A 21067-nucleotide genomic window follows, 5' to 3' on the forward strand; every position below is an offset into this window, starting at 1 on the left:
GAAGCGGAAGAAAGTTGATCTGGCCAAATCCATATTTGTATGGATTGAGCGAAGTTTGCAAACCACCCAACCCACCCTTCCTTTTTTTATTTTTCTAAAATAAAAATCCACCATGGCTGATACAAATCAACCTCCCGAGGCTAAAATCTACTACGGCAAACCCGAAAACCAACAGGATCCCATTGCCAAGTTGGTTAAGCCGAAAACAGGGCCGAAGAAGACTCAACCTGCTACGGCCGCTGTCCTGAGGGCACCTGCAAAGACGCCTCCTCCAACCCGTCTCCACGACGCTAGCCACGTCGTACCAAAAACGGGTTCTCCTGCTGACGGATCCCTCTTCTTAATCAACTCCACAGTTAAGGAGGCCAACTCGCGGACGACTTCCTCTCGAAGTCTCGTTTCCTCGATTGAGATCTCACGCCAAATATACAGCGAGTTCATCACAGACGACTCCCACCTGACCAGAGCACTCCTTTCAGAGTATCTGGATTACTAGACAACGTCTCTATTATGGATGAGGATTGTATCTACTGAGGAAAGGGATCTGCTCCAACTTATGCAGACTCACTCATTCTCAGTTCCAGAGCCACTGTTCCTTCTTCTTAGATCAATTGGGAACATCGAAGTGAAAACTGGTGCTCATCTCATGCCAAGTTTTTGTAGAGATTTTGTTGATTTTTGTAGAGATTACACCAATGTAAAATTGTACAATTTCATAAAGATCCCAAGATCCTTATGAAATTGTACAAGATGGAGAGGTATAGAATGGACTACGGAATCTGAACTACAATAGATCATCGAACAAGTTTGTCAGTAGAAAATTACACTTTTCTCAGATTTTTTCACACTTTTTGGCTCAAATATGTATTACCATGTTACTTGGAGAGTAAACGAGAATTTTTGAAAATTGCTTGTTTCAGAATTGCTAGCTCAAACCGTGTTTCTCTCGTGATAAAAACTAAATCCATCACTGGAGACTTTGATCAAATGAAGCCTACAATTCTAGCTCTACTCCAGAACGCTAGAAATGATGCGCCAAATCAAGATCAATTGGGAACATCGAAGTGAAAACTGATGCTCATTGCATGCCAAGTTTTCCCCCAGGGGTTTAGTTATTTTGCGTCACTAAAAAAAGATTCAGTCATATTTTGTGCAGAGCAGCTTTTATATCGCTCAAGCACCTTTTTTAAAATACCAAGTTTTTAAATTTTCAAGTACTGATGTTTTCAAGAAAGATGATAGTATGCAATCCTGGATTAACAACAGCTCCGATGACTTGACTAATAGTGATTCTAATGATAAGTATGCAAAGCAGAAGAAAAAGAAGAGAAAGAAGAAGAAATCGGATTCAAATTTAATATCGGACTTCATTAGTGATGAGGACGATGAGGAAAGTATTGATGATTTTCTAAAAGAGAGCACGTCAACAAAAAGTCATGGAGGCAGGAAAGATAGACATGGAAAGCCCAAGAAGACCCAGAGAGATATTTGGAAAGAGACACGTCTTCTTCTCTATTACATGGTAAATGAAAAAGAGGCTGTAAACCACCTGAAATACATTCAGGAATTTTGTGAAAATGAAAATATAGACTTTGCTCAGTTTTTAGACTATCTAGTTATACGAATCGTCCCGAAAGAGAAGGAGATGAAGGTCGACTTTCGTGGTTATGGTTGCAAAACATTCATGGATCGAGCTAGATCTGTTATTTCTGAGCATAACATCGCAAATTACTTGGGAAAATACTGTCACGAGCAAGCCATCACTCTCAGTGAATTAGAGATTATGAATCGCCTTGTGAGCTTTCGAAGATTAGCTAAGGCCTATCGAAATTAAACACCACTCTATATAGTCATTGACTCAAGTAAATGGAATAACAGGTTTAGAACAGAAACAGTAAATCCCATAACGAAAAATCTGATAGACCCGATCTTTAATAATTACTACTTTTCTCATGTTATGCCCACATTTGAACACACAATGATATATGTCCCAGATCAGAGCGAAGTTTGGTATTGGTGGGGACAGTTTGGCGGGATAGAGGGGCATCATCAGTATCTATGGGACGTGGTTTATCTGGCCCAGATAAAGACAGCCCTTGAAGGCTGTGGATTTCCAGATCCAGTTCTGTTTGTCAAAGGAGATTCAGCACTAGAATTCTAGTTCAGAATGGATTTTAAAAGTTACATATTTTTTAACGTGTTCATTATCATTATGTGTTCAGGAAGTTTCGCGCCGTTTCATCTACACCCACTCGGAGAGGAGCTGAACTTGAAAGATACCCGTTCTTCACTGCTTCAGCCACAGGAACTTTCGAATCAATGTGCAGCCTTGCCAGCGGTAAGCGATACCCTTCGGGCAGTTTTAGAAAAAATGCCTTGTCGACAAGACAGAATACATATACAAAATGGTCCAGGAAAATGAAACACAAGTATTTTGGTTCCTGTCGCGCCCCTACCGGTTCGGGAAAACTCTTTTGATCGACACCATGGAGACATTTTTTAATGGGGAAAAAGAGTTATTCAAAGGTACCGAAATGTATCAGCAATATGTCAGATATTTCTTATTTATCAAACATTTCAGATGTTAGCCAACAAATCTGGTAATTCGTCGAGATTTTTCCCAGCTTAAATCTGATTACTTCTGTAAATTTGAGTATAGAATGGTATCGTTATTGCACAATCAAGCAGAGGTCCATAAGATTCAACTAGATACACAGGACGTCTCAGTAGCCTTTCACCAATTGATTGAGAGGGTGAATAAAAAGCGCAATGAAAGGGTCGTCATTTTAATAGACGAATATGATGCGCTGTACTTAAGAATTTATTTGACAAATAAGAATGAAGCCTCCCGGATGCTAGGAACACTTCAGGATATCTTTACTATCCTGAACGCTCAGGTTAAGAGAATCCGTTTCAACTTTACAACCGGCTCCCTATTTCTGACCTTTTTTCCAGGGCGAATGCCGCAGTTAATCTTACAATGGACCCAGAGTATGCTAACATCTTGGGTTTTACTGAAAATGAATTGACACAGTATTTCGAGGGCTTTATTGAAAAAGTGGCCACATCAAGAGGAAACACAACTACGGAAATCATGGGAGTGATGAAAAAATGGCATGATGGGTTTAGGTTCACCATAAAAAATGAGTCACTGTATAGCCCCGTCTCTATTATCGGTTATTTGCGTTCCGGAGGTGATTTAAATGCTTGGACTGACACAGGTAACCCGAGTCAGTTCATAGTTCAGCAACTGGCAGAATCCCCAAATGAAAATACTGAGAAGTATAACTAAAGCTCGTTGGTATGAGAGGAATGCTGATATCCGTGCAGACCTCAACATTGACTCTGTGGAGGATTACATCACCAAGATGTACACTGCATACGAGAGTCGGTTGCATCAGCACCCCAACCCTGAGGCGCTCGCGCTCTTGGAATGGGACCGATGCTTCCGCCGATTAAAACGTCGCAAGCCCCATGAGCTTGAAATCCAGAGGTTCTCAAAATTTTCATAATTTTACTCGTCTGGCCTCCCTACGCTCTTAGGACGTGATCGGGGGTTCTTTGGCCTTTGACCGAGGCCGGTCGCCAAAATCACAACAGTTAAAACAAAAAGACATTTATTAATTTGTATTTATTTTGTTTTTTATCACTCATCTAGTTACTTTGTATAGATTGTATCCTAAGTTTTAATTTGTAAGTTTATGATAAGTTCTTATACCTATCACATAATCTAACCTTTTTAAAGACTCTGTAAGTCTAAAAGTGTATTTTGTACAGCATTTATTAAGTACAAATAAATAAATAAATAATAAAAAAAAAAGCTTTACAACCGGAATCACGCGGCTCCCTCTTTCTGACCTATTTTCCGGGGCGAATGCCGCAGTCGATCATACCAGAGACCCAGAGTATGCCAACATCTTGGGTTTTACTGAAAATGAATTGACACGGTATTTCCAGGGCTTTATTGAGAAAGTGGCCACATCAACAGGAAACACAACTACGGAAATCATGGGAGTGATGAAAAAATGGCATGATGGGTTTAGGTTCACCATAAAAAATGAGTCACTGTATAGCTCCGTCTCTGTTATCGGTTATTTGCGTTCCGGAGGTGATTTAAATGCGAGCGAGGTGATTTTAATGCGAAACGATCCTCGAAGGCTCGTTCTGGATAGCCTTCGTGGCTCCTTCGGATAATATAGTAGTTTTTAGTCCCCGAAGAGTTTAGAGTTGTTCAACTGGCGCCCAACATGGGGCAAGAAGACTAATTCCCCTTGGAATTGTCTCTTTCAAGCATCTACACTTCTACAACATGTGCCCGGTTTAGGCCATGCCATCAGGCCTGGTACGCGTCATCTTCTATCTTCCGTTTAATACTATGTGATAACCGTTTGTTTAATTCTATATTATTTTATGTGTGTTGCTCGGTCCTCTGAATGTTTCGTCGATTGAAAACCTTTTCGGTTTTCCAAGTGTTAATCTCGTTTCGTCTTTTATTTCACAATGGGTATCTTAGAATTTCAAGATATGACAACAAAACTCAGCTTTTTACCGTGGAATTACCCAATCTTGAACTTGAAAACGATTTAGCTATGCGTTTTAACGCCAGTGTCACTGGATCGGATGAATCAACTTACAGACATCTGATAGATGTGGCAGGCGAAAACCTTGATAAACGTCAATGGAGTTCTTTTATTGATCGGCTGGATGCTTTCAACAAACACATCTCATATAACCTCATGACCAACCAAAAAACAGGCCTTGAAGCTTGGTTTCAATTCACCACGTTCCTAATACTCGATTTGAGCAACCGTAAGCATCGGCATAAACTTTTATTAATGGAAGATGTAACGAGTAAAGGGCAAGCCGATATTGTACATTCCTTTGGAAACGAGGTATTAATATTTGAACCAAAAATGGTGACAAATCCGGAAAACCCAGTTTATGACTGTAAGGAGAAATATATTTGGAAACACCTGTTTGGCCCGAATGAGAATGTTACATGTATTGGTTTGAAATTTAATCGTTCTGGAATCGTCGAGTCTTGGGGCGTGGCTGTATATTCAAAACAAGGTAAGCTGATTGAAGAAGATGGTAATAAATTGCTAACCACTCAATTCAACCCCCAAAATAGAAAGCTTAGCGCACTTATCAAAAAATATTTTTTTGTTTTTATTATATTCTCCAATTAAGTACATACTACTTACGAAACTCTAGGTAATTTTCCTTGCAATCGTTCAACCCAAATCTAAAAATTTTCATTTGCCTTAAAGTGAAAATTAACCAAAAGTCTTGGTAGGTTTTGCTGGAAATTTGAATTACTATTCACGAATTTTCCTTCAAATTTTCTGGGGCAGTGGAAAAGTGTTTCAAGAAATTTAGACGAAAGTCAAACTTTGAAATTTGAATATTCAGTCAAATTCTATTTGCGAATTACACTTCAAATATTTCCTGGAGCAGCAGAAAAGTATTTCAAAAGAATTTTCATTGAAATTCAGTCGAATTTATTCGCAAATGTTAATGCAAATCATTTCTGGGGCAGCAGAAAATAATTTTAAAACATTACAGACGAAAGTCTTGAGTAAATTTCGTTTGTTTCATTGGTCATCTACTGAGCTGTAGGTAGCTTCAAAGTATTTTTGGGGGTAGCAGAAAAGCTAGAAAGCTAAAATTATGTTCCAAACTTTGGAGCAAGATTAAAGATTAAATCTTTGCTAAGTTTAACCAGTGCTTACTTCAAAGTTCTGAAAGATGATTTCTTTTCAAGCTTCTTATACTAGCATTCTTTTTAAGGAAGTTTAGTAGTATCATTTAATAGTGTTAATTGTACAAACTACTTTTAAGTACAAAAAAAAATGTGTATGACAGGAAGTCTGCCTTGCCGCAAACCAAGATACGTTTTTGCCGACATACACCATCGATATTGCACCATTTTGATAGGGAGTAATTGAATATGAGGGGAGTCTTATTTTTGGATTGGACTACATGAGACCTGTAATAACTTTGAAATGCTTTTTACCGATTGCCTTTGTCTATGTTGGTTCCAGTGGAGAGAGTGGGATAAGGAATCATTGATCCTATTTTCTTACTTTGTAGACAAACCTCCAAGTTTTAACCACCAACTACGATGAAGTCGAAGTTTCTTCGAGTCAGGTACCAGATGCAAGATTCGGCAGCTTATGACGAAAAACCAAAGCCAGGATGAAAAAGGGTATTGCAAAGGTGTTATATTCTGTTGGAATTTATTTCATCCTCAGCATCCACCTGAAAACGCAATTATTTTCAATTATTACAGGAATATTTGGGTAAATTTTGGCTTTTGTAATGATGAGCTGTGTACTGTTTCTGGCTTGTCCATAAAAGCACCTATCTGCAGCGAAACACTGTTTCTAAGATCTTTGTTACCCTCGTGAAAAAATGTAGATTACAATTCAATGTTGCCAAATTTCCCCTCACAAACAGCATTTTTGCTTACGTACTCTTGGGCATTTCTAACTAAAAATTCCACCGAGTTTTCCTCTGATATAAAATTTTTTGGACCAGTATTAACTGGTTCATTTTTGTGATAAATTGGATTGTGTGAGTCAATTTTGCAACCTTGAAATAAAGTTACATTTCTTCGTCTGGGAGATGACAAAAAGAGTCAGAAAGTAGTTTCTAATTGCAAAATGTTGTCTATTTGGTCAAGAGGGAAAATTTGGATTAATTGGATTATATTATGCAACAAAGAACTACTATTTCTGCCTCATTTTACTTTCGCAATGTGCAACATACTTTTTTTCAACATTCAACATTTCTTCAAACATACTTGGCAAGAATTTCAAATGCAATTTAAAAAGTTAGTTCCATATATAATTAAAATTGGATCAATCGCACACCTCTAAGAAGAAAATTTTCATGTGCATGTGAAGGATCTCCACATAGATTTTTGAAAGCTGAAGATTTTTGGAGCTGTTGAAATTTTCGAGTAGCCCTAACTGCACAATCCAAGTTATTAACTTCCTCTGAGTCCAACTGCGCAAGGACCAGATTGTTAGTTCTGCTTAGAGAGAAATTCGACTTAGAGGACTTTTTGTTCTGATGAAAAATTCAATGTAACCTTCAAAAAGTTCGAATTAGAGGAAAATTCCACTTAAAGAGCGTTTGACTTAGAGGAAGTTAATTGTATTAAGCAATGATCCCAGTAACATTGCAAAGATACTTCCTGATATAATCACCGGAACCTCCAGCTTATTTTACAACAAAATGCAGTTCCTCTTACTGTCAACGGTTTTCATCAGTGATTCACTGGGTACCTTCATGGTTCCATCAGCATCTCTACTTCAAAGTTCTCATTGAAAAATGCATTAAATATTATGTCAAGTGAAAAAAGCATGCAAACATCACCTTGAAACTTCATAACCACTTGCCAAGTGTTTCTTTCAAAGATTAGTGTTCTAATAGAGAGGTAAAAATTAAAATAAAAGAAAATGAAAAACTTTTCACAATTTTGGGAGGAACCATTATTCTTGATGTAAAATTTGCTACAGAAACCTGTAAGAATAATGATTAAAAGTTCAAATGTTATTTTCTAAGCTACTTTCTTGGACTTTAAACGGATATCAGTTGCGATATTTTGATCATTAGGCAGTGGTACCAGTACAACAATTTCATTTTATTGACATTAAGATACAGTGATCGCACTTGAAAGTCGGTGACACTGATTTTCCTCCATTCAAAAGAATGTAAGACAAAAAATTCTTAAGAAGGCAGCTTGCCTCACCTAAAATTGATATTTTTAATGAATTTAAATAGAGGAATAACAGTGTTGCTAACTTGCAAAATCACCACTGTTAGCTTTCTTTCCAAAGGATGGTCATCATTCCACTAGGCGGGTTATGAATGCTAATATGGTCAACTAAATCACCATTCTCAAAGAGGCATCAGCACTGGAAATGAAAATAGGAGAGGAACAGAAAAACCATTTTAATTAATCAACTTTAAACGACAGAGCTCTAAAATAAGAAATCAATCGATTAGGATTGACTTAATGTCTGTCTTCAATTCTTCATCTTCGAATTCCCCGACTTTGAGCATTGACTTGACTTTCCCTGACGTTCTGGGTTGACTGAACCTTACAATACTGTTCATATTTACGACACTTTAGGAGACCAAAGCCAATGAATTTCAAAAAAAAAATTTAGGGAATTTTTAATGTTAGCATTACAGACTTTAAAGGATCCGCGGAGCTTCTTCGAAAATTGTTTTACTTTTTTCAGAGTGAGAGGTAAAATTTTGAGGACCTTGAAGAATCCCTTAAAAAAGAGATGTTCTTCTTCCAATACTTTTATTCATTGCTGCGTTTAGGTAAAAAAACAAATCTATGATGAACAGCTAACGCTACTTGACATTTTGGAGGTCTCTACTTAAAGAGAAATGATTGAATTTCTTGAGATTTGTGAATCAAATAACCAGATTATATAAAATTGGACTGAATTTTGCAATGAGGAACAACAATTTCTGGCTCACTTCAGGAACAATGCAAGTCCCAAGAGTTTATTTATACAAATGGGCACTTCTACATCTGAGCTGGAGATTGTAGTTTTAATTAAAAAATACAATCGTGGTCTAATGAGTACATTCAAATCATTTTCCCAAAATTCAAAGATACCAGAGGATTTCAAAATTTTAAAAGAAATCATGTTTGTTTCAGAACTTTTCGAGACATCACTAATTCTGATTAGAAAAAAACTGGGATGATTTCAATGGGATAGATGCTCGGAAGAGTTGGGAGGGGGAATTCCTTACCATGGATTTGTTGATGGATTCAAGTCACAAAGTTTGCTTGAGCAGAGCACTTCGCGATCCTTGTCTTCCATTCGATTGAGCGACAACTCGGTGCCATTAAAATACAGCATGCTCTCAGTCCTACTAAAAAAAGAGAAAGCAGAAAATTAATTTATTTGCGAAAATGTTTTGTCAAAGTCTCAAATCTTTCTTCTGTCACTTTAAAAAAATCGCAATCCTGAAAAATTTACTCCCTCATTATAATTATACATAACATATTACATATACAGTCAGTAAATAGGCTAGTTCATTGTGACAGATCAGCTGATATGGCTATAATGCCCCAGTCGAGTAAATAAATAGGAAACTCTCCTCTCTCAGTTTTGCACTGATTTTCGTTTGAGTTCTTTGTGAATCTAAAGAAAGTTTTTGGGGGTTTTTCCCCATGCAGAATATTGCAGACCGAGTTATCTTCTACCACCCTGTTACTTACAGTTCAGGCCACATTTTGTGTGTTATGTACGCAGTATGCATGATACTATTACACTGCAGAAGGAAAGATACATAAATGTATGAGGATTACTGGGATACGAGATTAAATCATTAATTCATTTCATTTGTCTAATTTTGTTACAGGCTGAAATAGACCACTAGAAAAGGTGCCAATTTAAGCACCATGATGTATGTCTTCACATTACGACGTCTGTAAGGTAAGAAACCGGATTTTGGTGATAACTAGCGCATTATGCATCCGAATTAGGTTTCCTTGAACTTTCCTGATAGCTGATAACATACTAAAGAATGCTAGATTCACAGATTTTCTTTATTTTGATCAGTGTTCATTCAAGATCACCTTGAATACAAGTTAGTTACGTGCGTTCTGCACTTTTCATCATGCAATCACTGATGGAGCTAAGATTTATCATTAACTTTGGTTTTGAGCTCAGTATACCTTGTATCAAAACTTTTGATATGCTAAGTAAAGTTTACCAAGATCATTGTATGAGCTGTTCCCAGTGTTTCGAGTGGTTTAAACGGTTCAAAACTGGTCAGAAGTCCATCAAAGATGAGGAGCATAGGAATCGACCATCAACGGCTCCTGACATTTGCCACGTGGAAAAAATTGGGGCAAAAGTGCTCGAAAATGGTCGTTTCGAGCTTGGTGAACATTGTTATATTTCTGAAGGCTCTGTACATACAATTTTGATAGAATATTAACACATGCATCGATTTTCAGCTAAACTTGTCCCGAGACTGTTGTCCGATGAACAAAAATCCAATCGAGAGTAAATTTTCCTTCGGCTTCTTGAACGTTCTAACAATGATCCTACATTTTTGGATATGATAATTTACAGTGACAAAACTTTGGTGAACGGTTATGATATGGAGACAAAACTCCAACCATCCGCGTTGGTTGAAGAAAGTAGTGCGAGACCGAGAAAAGAGCGACAAGTTTGGTCAAATGTGAAAATCATAGAACACCCATGAGGTGGCCTTACTGCAAACCACATACCAACAAAGATAATTAAGATTTTATAAATTTGTGAAAGTAGCGTTCTTAAATATATTTTCAGCTATCAAGGAAGTCCAAGGAAACTTAATTCGGACACATGATGGGTTAGTTATCACCAAAATCCAGTTTCTTATCTAACAGACCTCGTAAATTTGACATAGAACACAATTTCTATCACAAAAATTACTAAAAGGAACTCCCACCTAAGATATTAATGTTTTTTTGTGTATTCATTCAAACTTCCCACACCAAAAAAATAAACTATGATCTACTTAAGTTACATCACACACCAAACGTTACCATGACAGTCTCAAGGGTATGAAAATATGTCAACCAGAATCTTGACACTTTGGCTCAGCTTTTGCTTGTTGTTGCCACTTTGAATAACATAGGGTGGGGTAGGAACACTGCTCAATTGAGAAGCCTGCCAAAACTGTTGTGGTTCCCGCTTTGATTCAAGTGAACTCTTTGTTTTTCTTGAGTAGGAGATTCAAATTTTTCATGACAAATGTTAATTAAAAACGTTATTATCTTGGTTTAAAGTTAGTTTCAGTAATTTTTGTTAAGCAAATCATGTTCTCCATGAAATTTTGAAGGAATAACATTCATCAGAATGCTTCAGTTTGTATCTTGTCTAGTAGTCCACTGAAAAATAAGGTTATGAAAACAACTTACCGAATACTCCTCGTCCTTTTTGGCTAGCAAATCACAGAGAGTTTGCTTCCCACCAAAATCGACTTTTAAATTCGGTCAGGAAAGTCTTACAGCATTACCAAAATATAGACTTTTCTATACTGTGTGCCAATAAATGAAGCTTGAACAACCTTGCGTGCAATTTGAACTCGTTACCGCACTGATTACAGAAGTATGGGGCCTTTAGACTTTTGACACGGACAGAAAAATGTCTCTCGAGATTCAATTTTATCATGAATTTTTGGGTGCATTGAACACAGCAGTACCTACTATCAGGTATCTTTCTATGTTTTTTTCTTTTATCTTTCAGGGCAAAACCCTGTTGGTTTTCTCATTTATTCCTGCACTGCTCACGCATATGGGCTAAACTCGGACACCATATGATTCTGCACATCGCCTTTTGTTTTGAACGATGCCTTGCACAGATCGCAGGGGTAATGTTAGTTAGGGATATGCGCTTTTCTAAGATGTTGATCACGTTCATTTTCAGTTCTGAACCTTTTCTGACAATAACAACAAACCAACAGCTTACAGCTCACGCGTATGTGAGTCGTGAGTCCGGTCCTAACTTTAAATGTTGAGCCGCAAAGACTGCAAGAGAATGGTCTCTCATTGGTGTGCGTTTTTAAGTGATTTACAAGATATTCTCTATTTCTGTAATGTCGATTGCAGTGTGCACAGCCAAAACGTTTTTCAACGGGTCTACATACATGTCTCTCGAGAAGCTCAGCCGTTGTGTAACGACGTGTGCACTCGGAGCAGATGAAAAGTTTCCCGTCTGAAGGGATTTCAGCACTATTCATGGTGATGACAACCGATGAATATTCATCTTCTGAACTCTCTGATGATTTTTCTACATACGAGGAATCATCGTCATACTCAGACGTCTCAATGTCCATGGAATCATAGACTGAATCTTCTTCTATTTCCCCATAAAATTCTTTGGCATGCTTGTTCATGTGATTATCGAGAGTTCGTTTCAGATAGAATCTCTCATCACAGAAATCGCAGACAAAGCCCCTTCCGCAATCATACTCTACTGGCTGCTCTTCTTTCAGTGATGTTTCAGGACTTTCGGAAAGGGATGTGACTGTTTCGGCGAATCTCAACTCCTCAGGTTTGGCCTTGATGCTGATTTTTGAGTGCAATTCATCATCCGTGACTTCACTCTTGACCAAGCCTGAACAGTCAATGAACTGGAATGCTTCAGAACCATTAAAAGGATCACCTTGTTCGATCTTAATTTGCACGCCAGTAGCGATTTCTGTAGAATCGGTGTTCTCCGCAGCGGTGACATTATCTGTGAGAGTGGTGCTTTCTGCAGAATTGATGTTGATATCATTGGGAGTGAGGATTCTTAACTTGGGTGGGTCAGGTGATGCAGGTCGTTCAGGGACTGAAATCTCCATATTACCGGTAAACTCACTGACACAATCTAAAAACAAATGAGACACCTTAAAAATTGCTTGTAAATTGGTATCGATGTTGGGACCAAAATTGGGACAAGTTGACAAACAAAAGCTGTTTAAAAATTCTGTAATGTACAGGGTGACCCAAAGGTCCCACCTATACCTGACTATTGTGCAAATTGAGATAGGGACTTGAAATTCTGTAAGTGCTCCTGGGCCAAAGGAAACGACTTTTGGAAATTTCAAACAACTTAAAAAGGAACCACCCTGAAAATCGGCAAGAACCCAAGAGGTTATAGAGGTGGTGCAGGACTCCTATTATCACACTGTATATTTAGTTTTCATATCAGTCATATTTAGTCTTCCGCAAGTAGGAAAATGAAAGATACATGTTTTTAAAAAGTTAAAAATTATAATAGTTGACACCTGAATTGTTACTTTTAAACCTGAACAGCACAGAACTCAAGAAGTCGCTTTATATTCCAAATTATCAAGAACGGCCCATGTGATACTTTGGCTGAATGGTGACGATTTATCACTCAAATTTTTGTATTAGAGTAAATTAAAGTTTGAAGCTATGAATTTCTTAAAAATGTTAAGTTTGAGTCACACCATCAAACAATGCTATCAATATATCTATCAAGGTCAAGGGTTAGGATTGGTCCAAGTCATTGAAAAAGCCAATTACAACGCCTGACCTTGATATGTTAATAGCACAGTTTGATCTTCAAACTTAGGCTTAAAGGCAGGAACATGTTTTACCTCTTTGAATTATTGCTTTATTTTCATTGCAGTCGAGGATCACTTCTTCTTCCAATTTGATTTCTTTCTTGATTCCAAAGTCTGAATCATAAACTACATCTATTGTACCAGTGCTACTTTTTTCATCAAAAAACTGGAACGATTTGTGATTCAGACTATCGCCACACTTAACAGATTCTGAAAAAGTAAAAGACTTAGCTTTCATCTTTGCATAGGATTAGATTAACCACATCAAAAAATTCTCCGAGAAAACCGCCCCCTTTTCTCTAAAAAAAAAAAAAAAAAAACCTCTTCTTTTCAAATTTATTTCTACACTCATCACAAAACTATTTTAAAACTTAAAAAGTTAGCCAAATCTGACGACTTAGAAAAGCTGCCTTTAGCTGGTAAAAATCTTGTCCAACTTTCCTACCACACAGTACAATACTTCAAAATATTGGGCTTATCTAGGTAGTATTGATAAGATGGATTCACTTTTCAAAAACACACTTCACAGTCCTCTAATCTCATGTACTCAGATTAACAATAATTATTGGATATCTAAACAACTACCATAGAAAATCGTGGATCAAGGTATTTATCTGAGAAATCAGCATGTGCTATAATATGTGGATAGCAATTTAAAATTGGAACAAGAAAGTAGGCAGCTCCCAGTTATGAAGTCTTTTTCCAAAAAACTCTTCATCATTAAAACTCTTTAGAAAGAGACTCTATTTCTATTGAATTCCAAGATTAATGGCAAATTCCCTAGGTTTTACCAGTAATAGAAACCCTGCTTCTAATAGCAATAAGATTGACTAAGTTGCCTGACACTTATGCATTGTGAGTTCTGTTCATCAGAAACTAAAATACTGGTTTCACGACCAAATTTCGTATTTTTACCGGATTGTGCTATTTCTGCAACTTTTCCCACTTAATTCAATGTGAAATATACAGGCGTTTTCACGCAATCTGGCAACCTTGACTTGACAGATACTCCTCTCCTGAAAACTTGCCACACAGAAGAAACATTCCTCTCGCTACAGATGGTAACAAAACATTATGCATGGAGCCTATATATAAAGCTACCATCTCAAGAATATGATGCATCCTAGAATATAATCATTCAATTTGATGTGCAGAAAAAGGAGTTACCAGATAAGCTATTGGGACAGGGTGATGTTACTAGATCATCATTGTTTGCGTCAATTGAATGTCCGATTGTGGTAGAGGAGCTCTTCGTTCCGTCTTCAACCAAAATAGAAAGAAAAGGCACAGCAGATTCCAAAAAAGAGGTCTGCAAAAGAGAAGGGATAGAAAATTAGGATGACAGCAATTTCATGGGGGACATTAAGCCAGGGTCCTTATTATTCAGGGGCCATGTTGATTATGTTGATGTACGCTAGAGAGAAGCATTCGTTAATCCTTCTCAAGCTAGTATGTGTGTGTAAGTCTCATCGTTGTTGTTAGCTATGGAATGGCTTCAGATGTTTGTATTCTGTAATTTGCATCGGTTCAGTTTGCGTAATAAAGAAAGTAATAGGTCCTCTATCTGTCGTTAAATGCTTTTTCTCAACAGGCCATGGCCGATTTTTTAAGACATTTGACGCAAAAGTACCTGCAGGTTTGGAACACTGACTGAGGTTGGCTTTGACTAGGAAGGGATTCCCTATTACGACCCTGCATGGCTCTTTCAAACTGGCACTGCTCCTGTTATATTTGACATTAATGCGCGTTTTTAGTATCCAAAAGTATGTAAACAATCCTCCAAGAAATGAAACTAGGAACTTAATTTATAGTTTTAGGCAGTGAGGTCCCTTTTCCTGAGAATAGTCACGTATGGACGGACTGTTCCTAAAAAGAAACACATCTATTTTTAGATGAGCCTTGGCCTATATGATAGAAGTTGTGTTAAAGGGTCCGAGTAAAAACAGACACGTTTCTTTTTAGAAACAACTTGTTCACATGCTTCAGTATTTAATTTACAGATTTAGTTACCATGACATGGTCCATTATTAACATTTTTCTTTGGATAAGTTCCCTTAGGCAAAAAGATACTCCATCCAAAACAAGGCGTAGTTTCAGTGGGTGGGAAGTCTCTTTTCTTTCTTTTATTACTCTTGAGAAGATTCACATATGAGGAAACTCAAAAATGACAAAACTCCAATTGCAACGATTGGCATTTCTGTCATATTCTACTACCGTTGAAGAATGTCCGATTGTCATTACTGCCTGAGATGTCCACAAGTTTCTTTTCAACCTTTTAAGAACATTCTCAGGAAAACTTCATACAACAATTTTTAGCGATACCTTCATGAAAAAAATGAAATATGAACAGAAAACCTCTTCAAGGTACAAAATTTACAAGTTAGATCTCAAGATATGAGCTCATAAAAAGATAGAGGTAAGTTGAGACTAAGTTTTTTGTTGGATGGATGTTTATAAGTGAAGAGGGTGACTACCTCGCGGCTCAAGCAAGAATTTGACCCAGTTGACAAGGAAGAAGGTGACGTCCAGCTCTGTGAGAAGGATGGCTTCACACTCGAAGGAACAGTCGCTCCTATCTCAGTATCTGACTCTGGCAGAGAAATATTTTGGCAGAGAAAAGAAGTTGCCTGTATGCCATCATTCCCCTGAAAGTAGGAGACATTTAATAAACAAAAATTTACACTGTCAATAAAATGTCAAAACAGAGTTGCCATGATGTCTTCATCTTCAAATTCCTTGACTTTTACAGCTTTCCTATATGACTCTAAAATTTTCCAATTTTTCTCACCTCGGAACAAAATGTCCACCTATATTCGTTTGTTTAATTATTAATAGGCTGACTTTCTCTACTAAAGACAAATTTGCCTTGTTTAGAGATCTAATTATAGAAAAAGGCATCAAGTAGCTCGATAAAAGATTACAAGCCTTAAAAGCGACCAGAAATGGTAATCTGTTAGAGAATCAGTGATAGGTTTTTGTGATCAGAAAATATAATTAAGTATAGAGCTGAGGGTGGGGTATGCATCCAGCTCCAAAACAATTGTTCTTTTTGAAAAAAAGAGAGTGAGTTTAAAGCTTATACTTGCATAAATAACGACTGGGGGACTGGGTGTAAACATTTGTTTTAAAAGTTTGCTGTATAGAAAGATCGATTTATATCCTTCCATGTTGGAGATTCCCAGACTTTTCCTACAAATTCCTCGACTTCCCTGACTTTGATCCGTCACTGCAAATTCCCTGACTTTCCCAGTTTTCCAGACTGTCGGCAACCTTGAATCTCACAAAACTTCCTCTTGAGTCATTCTATGTTAAATCAGACCAAAAAATTAGCACTTCTTGACCTAACCCCTTCAGAATTGAATGATACTTGGGAGTCTTACCATTTGGCTGTATCTCTTGTGTGCAACAGATCCATTCCGCTGTAATTGAAGAGTTAATATCAACAATGTACTTAATCATGCAACTGATGAAACAATTACTTACTTTTTTACCTGGGTGAAAAATAAACTTGGTGGGTAAAACACCTTTCTTCAGCTTTCCCTTGACTGGTGGTAAACCCAGCCTCTCAGAATTCATGAACTGCCAGTAGTTTTCCAAGTCCTTTTCTAGCTGGAGCAAAAGTTAGAGAATTTTTAGAAAACATTCAGAAACTGTTACACAAACCTTCATGTCATTCAATGACTCAAATTACAGATTTTGTACTGGTGGAAAATCTTTTAAATCGCAAGTCCCTGTGGCACTAAAGAGCTGCCTACTCATTTGTCAAAGCTCATCAAATAGTAGAAATGCTAGATTTGAACATGGACTAACTTAGTTAGTTTAAGCTGCAAACACATCAAGGCCAAACACATTTTCATTTGAAATAAACACTTAAAGTGAAACAGTCCACAAGATAATCAGTGAATGTTTCCAGTGATGCATGCTGTTTAATTTACAGTCAGTGTCTGCTATGGAATAGAGTCACTTTATACCCAGAGTTAAGATAACTCGATTATCAGCTGACTGGCAGCCGGCCTTGGCTGGCCATGGAGGCCGAAACGAGTGCACCCAAACGAACCATATTGAGGGATAAAGATCAGGAATCCTGCGATGTCTGTCACACAAAAACAACAACATCAACAAATTGATCAGTTAAAAAGAAAATGAGATTGGTTTGTGAATAATTTCTTAATCTATTTTCATTTTGGACCGATGGAAATAACAATTTACTCTTGAAAAACCACAATTAGGTAATATTTTCATTATTCTTGTTCACATTCGAGGTACCGCCATCTTGGTGCACTCGTTTCGGCCTCCATGAGCGAGAACCAATCAGAATTGGATTTTTTTTTAGGCCACTTTCAGCCCAACCCTGGCCCAACCAAAAGTGAGTTGTCTTAACTCTGGGTATAAAGGGACTCTACTATGGAAGTTTAAGTTCCTTCAAAATTAAGAGGAGTAGCAATTAACCAACACAATCACTTACTGTAAAATGATCTTCACATATCACTTGCGAGCGCTTCCGAGACCTGGACTTACTCCCACAGAGTTTGATCCATTCATTGCGATCCTCACCTGAGGGCACAGAGAAAAATGCCTTCTTGTATGTTCTTTTATGCACTTTCTGATATATATTTCTATTCATACAACCAGACACAAAACACCAGCCTCCTTTCACGCTCATTGTGTGCAGGAATATTCACGTTTCTGGCACAGTCTGCAAAATTATATTTATTTGTTTTTTAACATCAAAATTTTACATGGAATACATAGAGAATTCCCAGATTCAACTCATGCGTAAAAAAAAAAAAAAAAAAAATTGTCACCTTCCGGCCGAAGTATCACAAGCGCCATGAGACGTTTAAAAGTTTCTGCTGCCATTTTATTTTTATACCGTAAAATTGTTGGTTGAATCTGTCCCAAAATGTCACTGAATTTTGTTGGCATCACAAAGAAAATGCAGCGAAATTTTCGGACAGCTCCGTGGCACAAATTCTCTATACAAAAAGAAAATGGCAGGGGATATTTTTAAACATCGCATGGCATTTGTGATACTTCAGCCGGAAGGTGACAATGTATATTTGGATGTAATGTGATGCAAAACCATCGTGAGACATGCGTTTCCAAATTCCGTCCTTAGTGTTCAGGGTAAATTGTTTAAGTTGCTTAAGGATGTGAAAAATCTTCTTCACCAATTCTTCAAACAAACTTCATGGCTGGTTTTTTTTTTTTTTTTTTTTTTTTTTTTTTTTAATTTGCTTACAAAGGAATAATTTTCTCTTGATGTAAAGGGAAAACGGTTTTTGCACTCATCAGAAAAGTTGGAATTCTGGAGATAGGTAGTGTCACACTTTGGTCATTGAAATAGTTAGCTGGTATAAGGGTTTTCTTTTTCTGAACGGTGGAACCACCGATCGCCATTTTGGTGCGAAATTGCCCGCGATCAGTCGGAGTTTAAGAACGCACTTTCCACCAATGTAGACTAATGGATTTCTTCCATCCTCTTCAAATTTTTATCTCAATGATACTGCAATAGTGAAAATATATACTCAATGTACCAGCATTAACTCCTTTACTGCAACAATGAAAGAAGGCGGGAAAATAACACTAAAAATGCTTGAATATTACATAATTCAATTTATGGGCGACGGTGACAATGCAGAATAATCAGACTCAGAGGCAGCGGGGGCGCGAAATACCCACGTTTTCTCGTTTGTTGGTTTATTTTTGGCCTGAGATCCGGCTGAAGTAGGGTTAGATTGTCCAACAGTGGACCAGTGGATTAAAAGTACCGAAGAAATCTCCGGTGCTCCGAACGGTAGATTTGTGGGCGCAAATCCACCGAGCAGTGGCTCCACCAGTCATGGCGTCAGCACCAACCAAAAAGTTAAAGAACGCAGTTTGATGACCGGTTGCACCGCCAGTCAATAAAAAAAACCCTTTAATATAACACGTAAGTAAGATGATCCTGATACGGGGTTATTCAAAAGTCATGCATCACTGGCCATAACTTTGGTCCTAATTAAGATATCCATTTGCGGTTTGATGTTTTCCTCATATTGAGAGGGAAACTTTTTTCGGTACTTTCCAGTTTTCGCCTCCCTCGGGGGGAAGGGGGCGGGTTTCAACTCAAAAATTTCAAATGGCCACCCCCCTCATGGCCAGTGGTGCGTGACTTTTGAATAACCCTGTATAATGATGATTGTGCAAAATTTCGTCAGCATGGAATGACAGTGCTTAACAACTAATGTGTTACTCGGTAGAAATAGACCCATTTCTTATTTGGCCGACAAAGCAGGAGACAATTTCAACAATCCGTCCGCAGGGCATCATGGCTGAATAACCTACAGGGTTTGTTCTGAATGAGGTCTAAATAAGACTAAGACTAAGATAGACTTGAATAGTTTGTTCGGGGCCAAATGTCTTTTATAAATGAACCAAGAGCATGCCTGCATGCAGGACGGATGCATGGTTGCGAGTAGTAAGGAATTTGGATCAATGAAAAGCAAAAGAAACGAAAGTGGACTTACGTTGGATATGTCAGGACAGTAGCCGGGTTGTCTTTGTTATCTTATCAGTAGCAGTGCAGCAGAACGATTCGGATTCAGGTCCTTCCATCTTTCTAACTTTCTTCCCCTCCACGACTTCAGAAATACCTATGACCTAACCTCACTTTGAAACGTCCAGCCCACATACAAACTAGAGGCTTCAAAGAGACTCATCGATGCCTTTCCTGGCCCTCTCATTGGCCAGCGGTTTAAGTCGGGGCAATCGATGAGTCTCTTGAAGCCTCTAGTTTGTAGTGGACGTGAAGGCGGAACGAATGGAAGACGGAAAAACACAGTAAAGCGAGAACTAATGGCGCGAAAATTTAAAATGAGATTGTTCAGGAAAATCATAGCTTCTAGATTTCAATTCAGTGTGCTAATGTGCTACAAAAATTCTTCTGTCAAGAGGCACAATAGAGGACGGATGTATCACAGGAAAATTGTTTTTTTTGTTTGTTTATGATTTCAAACAAGTGCATGATGAAAAAGTAAAGCCTCGCCCTCAACCAACTCACTTGCTGCCATCGAATTTCCTGCTTTTATTGACAGCTGTCCCGATGGTCTATTCCTCAAAAATTGTATTATTTGCTCACTATCATAAATGGAGCACTTTCAGACTGTACCTAGGTATATTTAAAAAAAATTGATGATCACTATTATACTTATTTTTCCTTGGCTGATGATACCCTTTTGCAAAAATAAAATTGCTTCGTTTTGAAAATTCATTTTAAGCAAAAATTGAAAAATTTGATATTCTTAGTTTCAAAATGCTGAAATTTTATTTGTGATACTAATTAAGTATCTTTGAGTTCTTGGTTGTGATGCCAAAATTTCTGCACACAATCGCAGCTTTTGAGTGTCAACTTATTGTTGGATTGTCAGTAAGGAGTGATAAAAACTATCTAGCATAGTAGCTTTCTGACAAATTACCATCTGCTGGTTTATTTGGAATCTTGACAGAACAATACGACGATGTAAGTTGGCAATCACATAACTCGTTTGCGGTGTCTGAAAATCTCTGCCTCTGTTTTATTTTTTTTAAAGGAGAACAAATTGACATCATTCTTTGAAGTTTTCGCAGAGTTTTCTTTGCACAGAGAAGAAAAATCACGGCAGTTTTAAAGAATTGCCGTGGAGTAGTTTTCCGTTTAAAAAATAAAGTATGACAGGAAGTCTGCGACGTCGCAAACCGAGTTATGTGATTGCCGAATTACACCGTCGAATAACGAACTAATCTAATGATGTACCGCCTTAAAGTTGCAAGTATTACTTAAAGGAATCTTTTTTTTTTTTTTAAAAAAAAAGGAAAAAGAATTGTTCTTTTTTAAGAGACATCGTCAATTTAAAAATTCTATCATTATCAAGGTCTACCTAAAAATTCTAGAAGTCTCAAGAAATGAATTTGACCAGTTTCCTTTCTAATTCTGAAATTT

At 37.5% G+C, this 21067-nt stretch overlaps 1 protein-coding gene across 8 annotated transcripts; it reads right to left on the reverse strand.

Annotated features, from left to right (window-relative positions):
- Positions 1-5898: 5898 nt before the first annotated feature.
- On the reverse strand, positions 5899-19756 carry LOC109044509 (uncharacterized). Of its 8 annotated transcripts, none has more exons than XM_019062270.2 (9): positions 19617-19756; positions 17573-17803; positions 16591-16716; positions 15582-15752; positions 14275-14416; positions 13141-13317; positions 12198-12404; positions 8785-8904; positions 5899-6261 (listed from the first exon to the last, which is right to left on the reverse strand). In XM_019062270.2, the coding sequence occupies exons 2-8, from the start codon at positions 17768-17770 to the stop codon at positions 8804-8806; spliced, it is 1122 nt and encodes a 373-aa protein (XP_018917815.2). In that variant the 5' UTR covers positions 17771-17803; positions 19617-19756; the 3' UTR covers positions 5899-6261; positions 8785-8803. The 8 variants fall into 8 exon arrangements, with proteins under 8 accessions (XP_018917815.2, XP_018917814.2, XP_072159548.1 ...); XM_019062269.2 differs by having other exon boundaries at positions 8785-8907; XM_072303447.1 differs by lacking the exon at positions 5899-6261 and adding an exon at positions 6299-7925 and having other exon boundaries at positions 8785-8907.
- Positions 19757-21067: the final 1311 nt, after the last annotated feature.

Source organism: Bemisia tabaci, chromosome 8 (assembly GCF_918797505.1).
Source record: "Bemisia tabaci chromosome 8, PGI_BMITA_v3".
Classification (NCBI taxonomy): Eukaryota; Metazoa; Arthropoda; class Insecta; order Hemiptera; family Aleyrodidae; genus Bemisia; species Bemisia tabaci.

Bases quoted from the DNA above. Each gene is read 5' to 3' on its own strand.
- LOC109044509 (XM_019062264.2), bottom strand. From the start codon at position 17,770: ATGAGCGTGAAAGGAGGCTGGTGTTTTGTGTCTGGTTGTATGAATAGA. The intron at 16,717-17,572 runs GTAAGTGATTGT...CTTTTGCTCCAG, and splicing joins TATGTGAAGATCATTTTACA to CTAGAAAAGGACTTGGAAAA. The intron at 15,753-16,590 runs GTAAGTAATTGT...TCCTACTTTCAG, and splicing joins TTTTTCACCCAGGTAAAAAA to GGGAATGATGGCATACAGGC.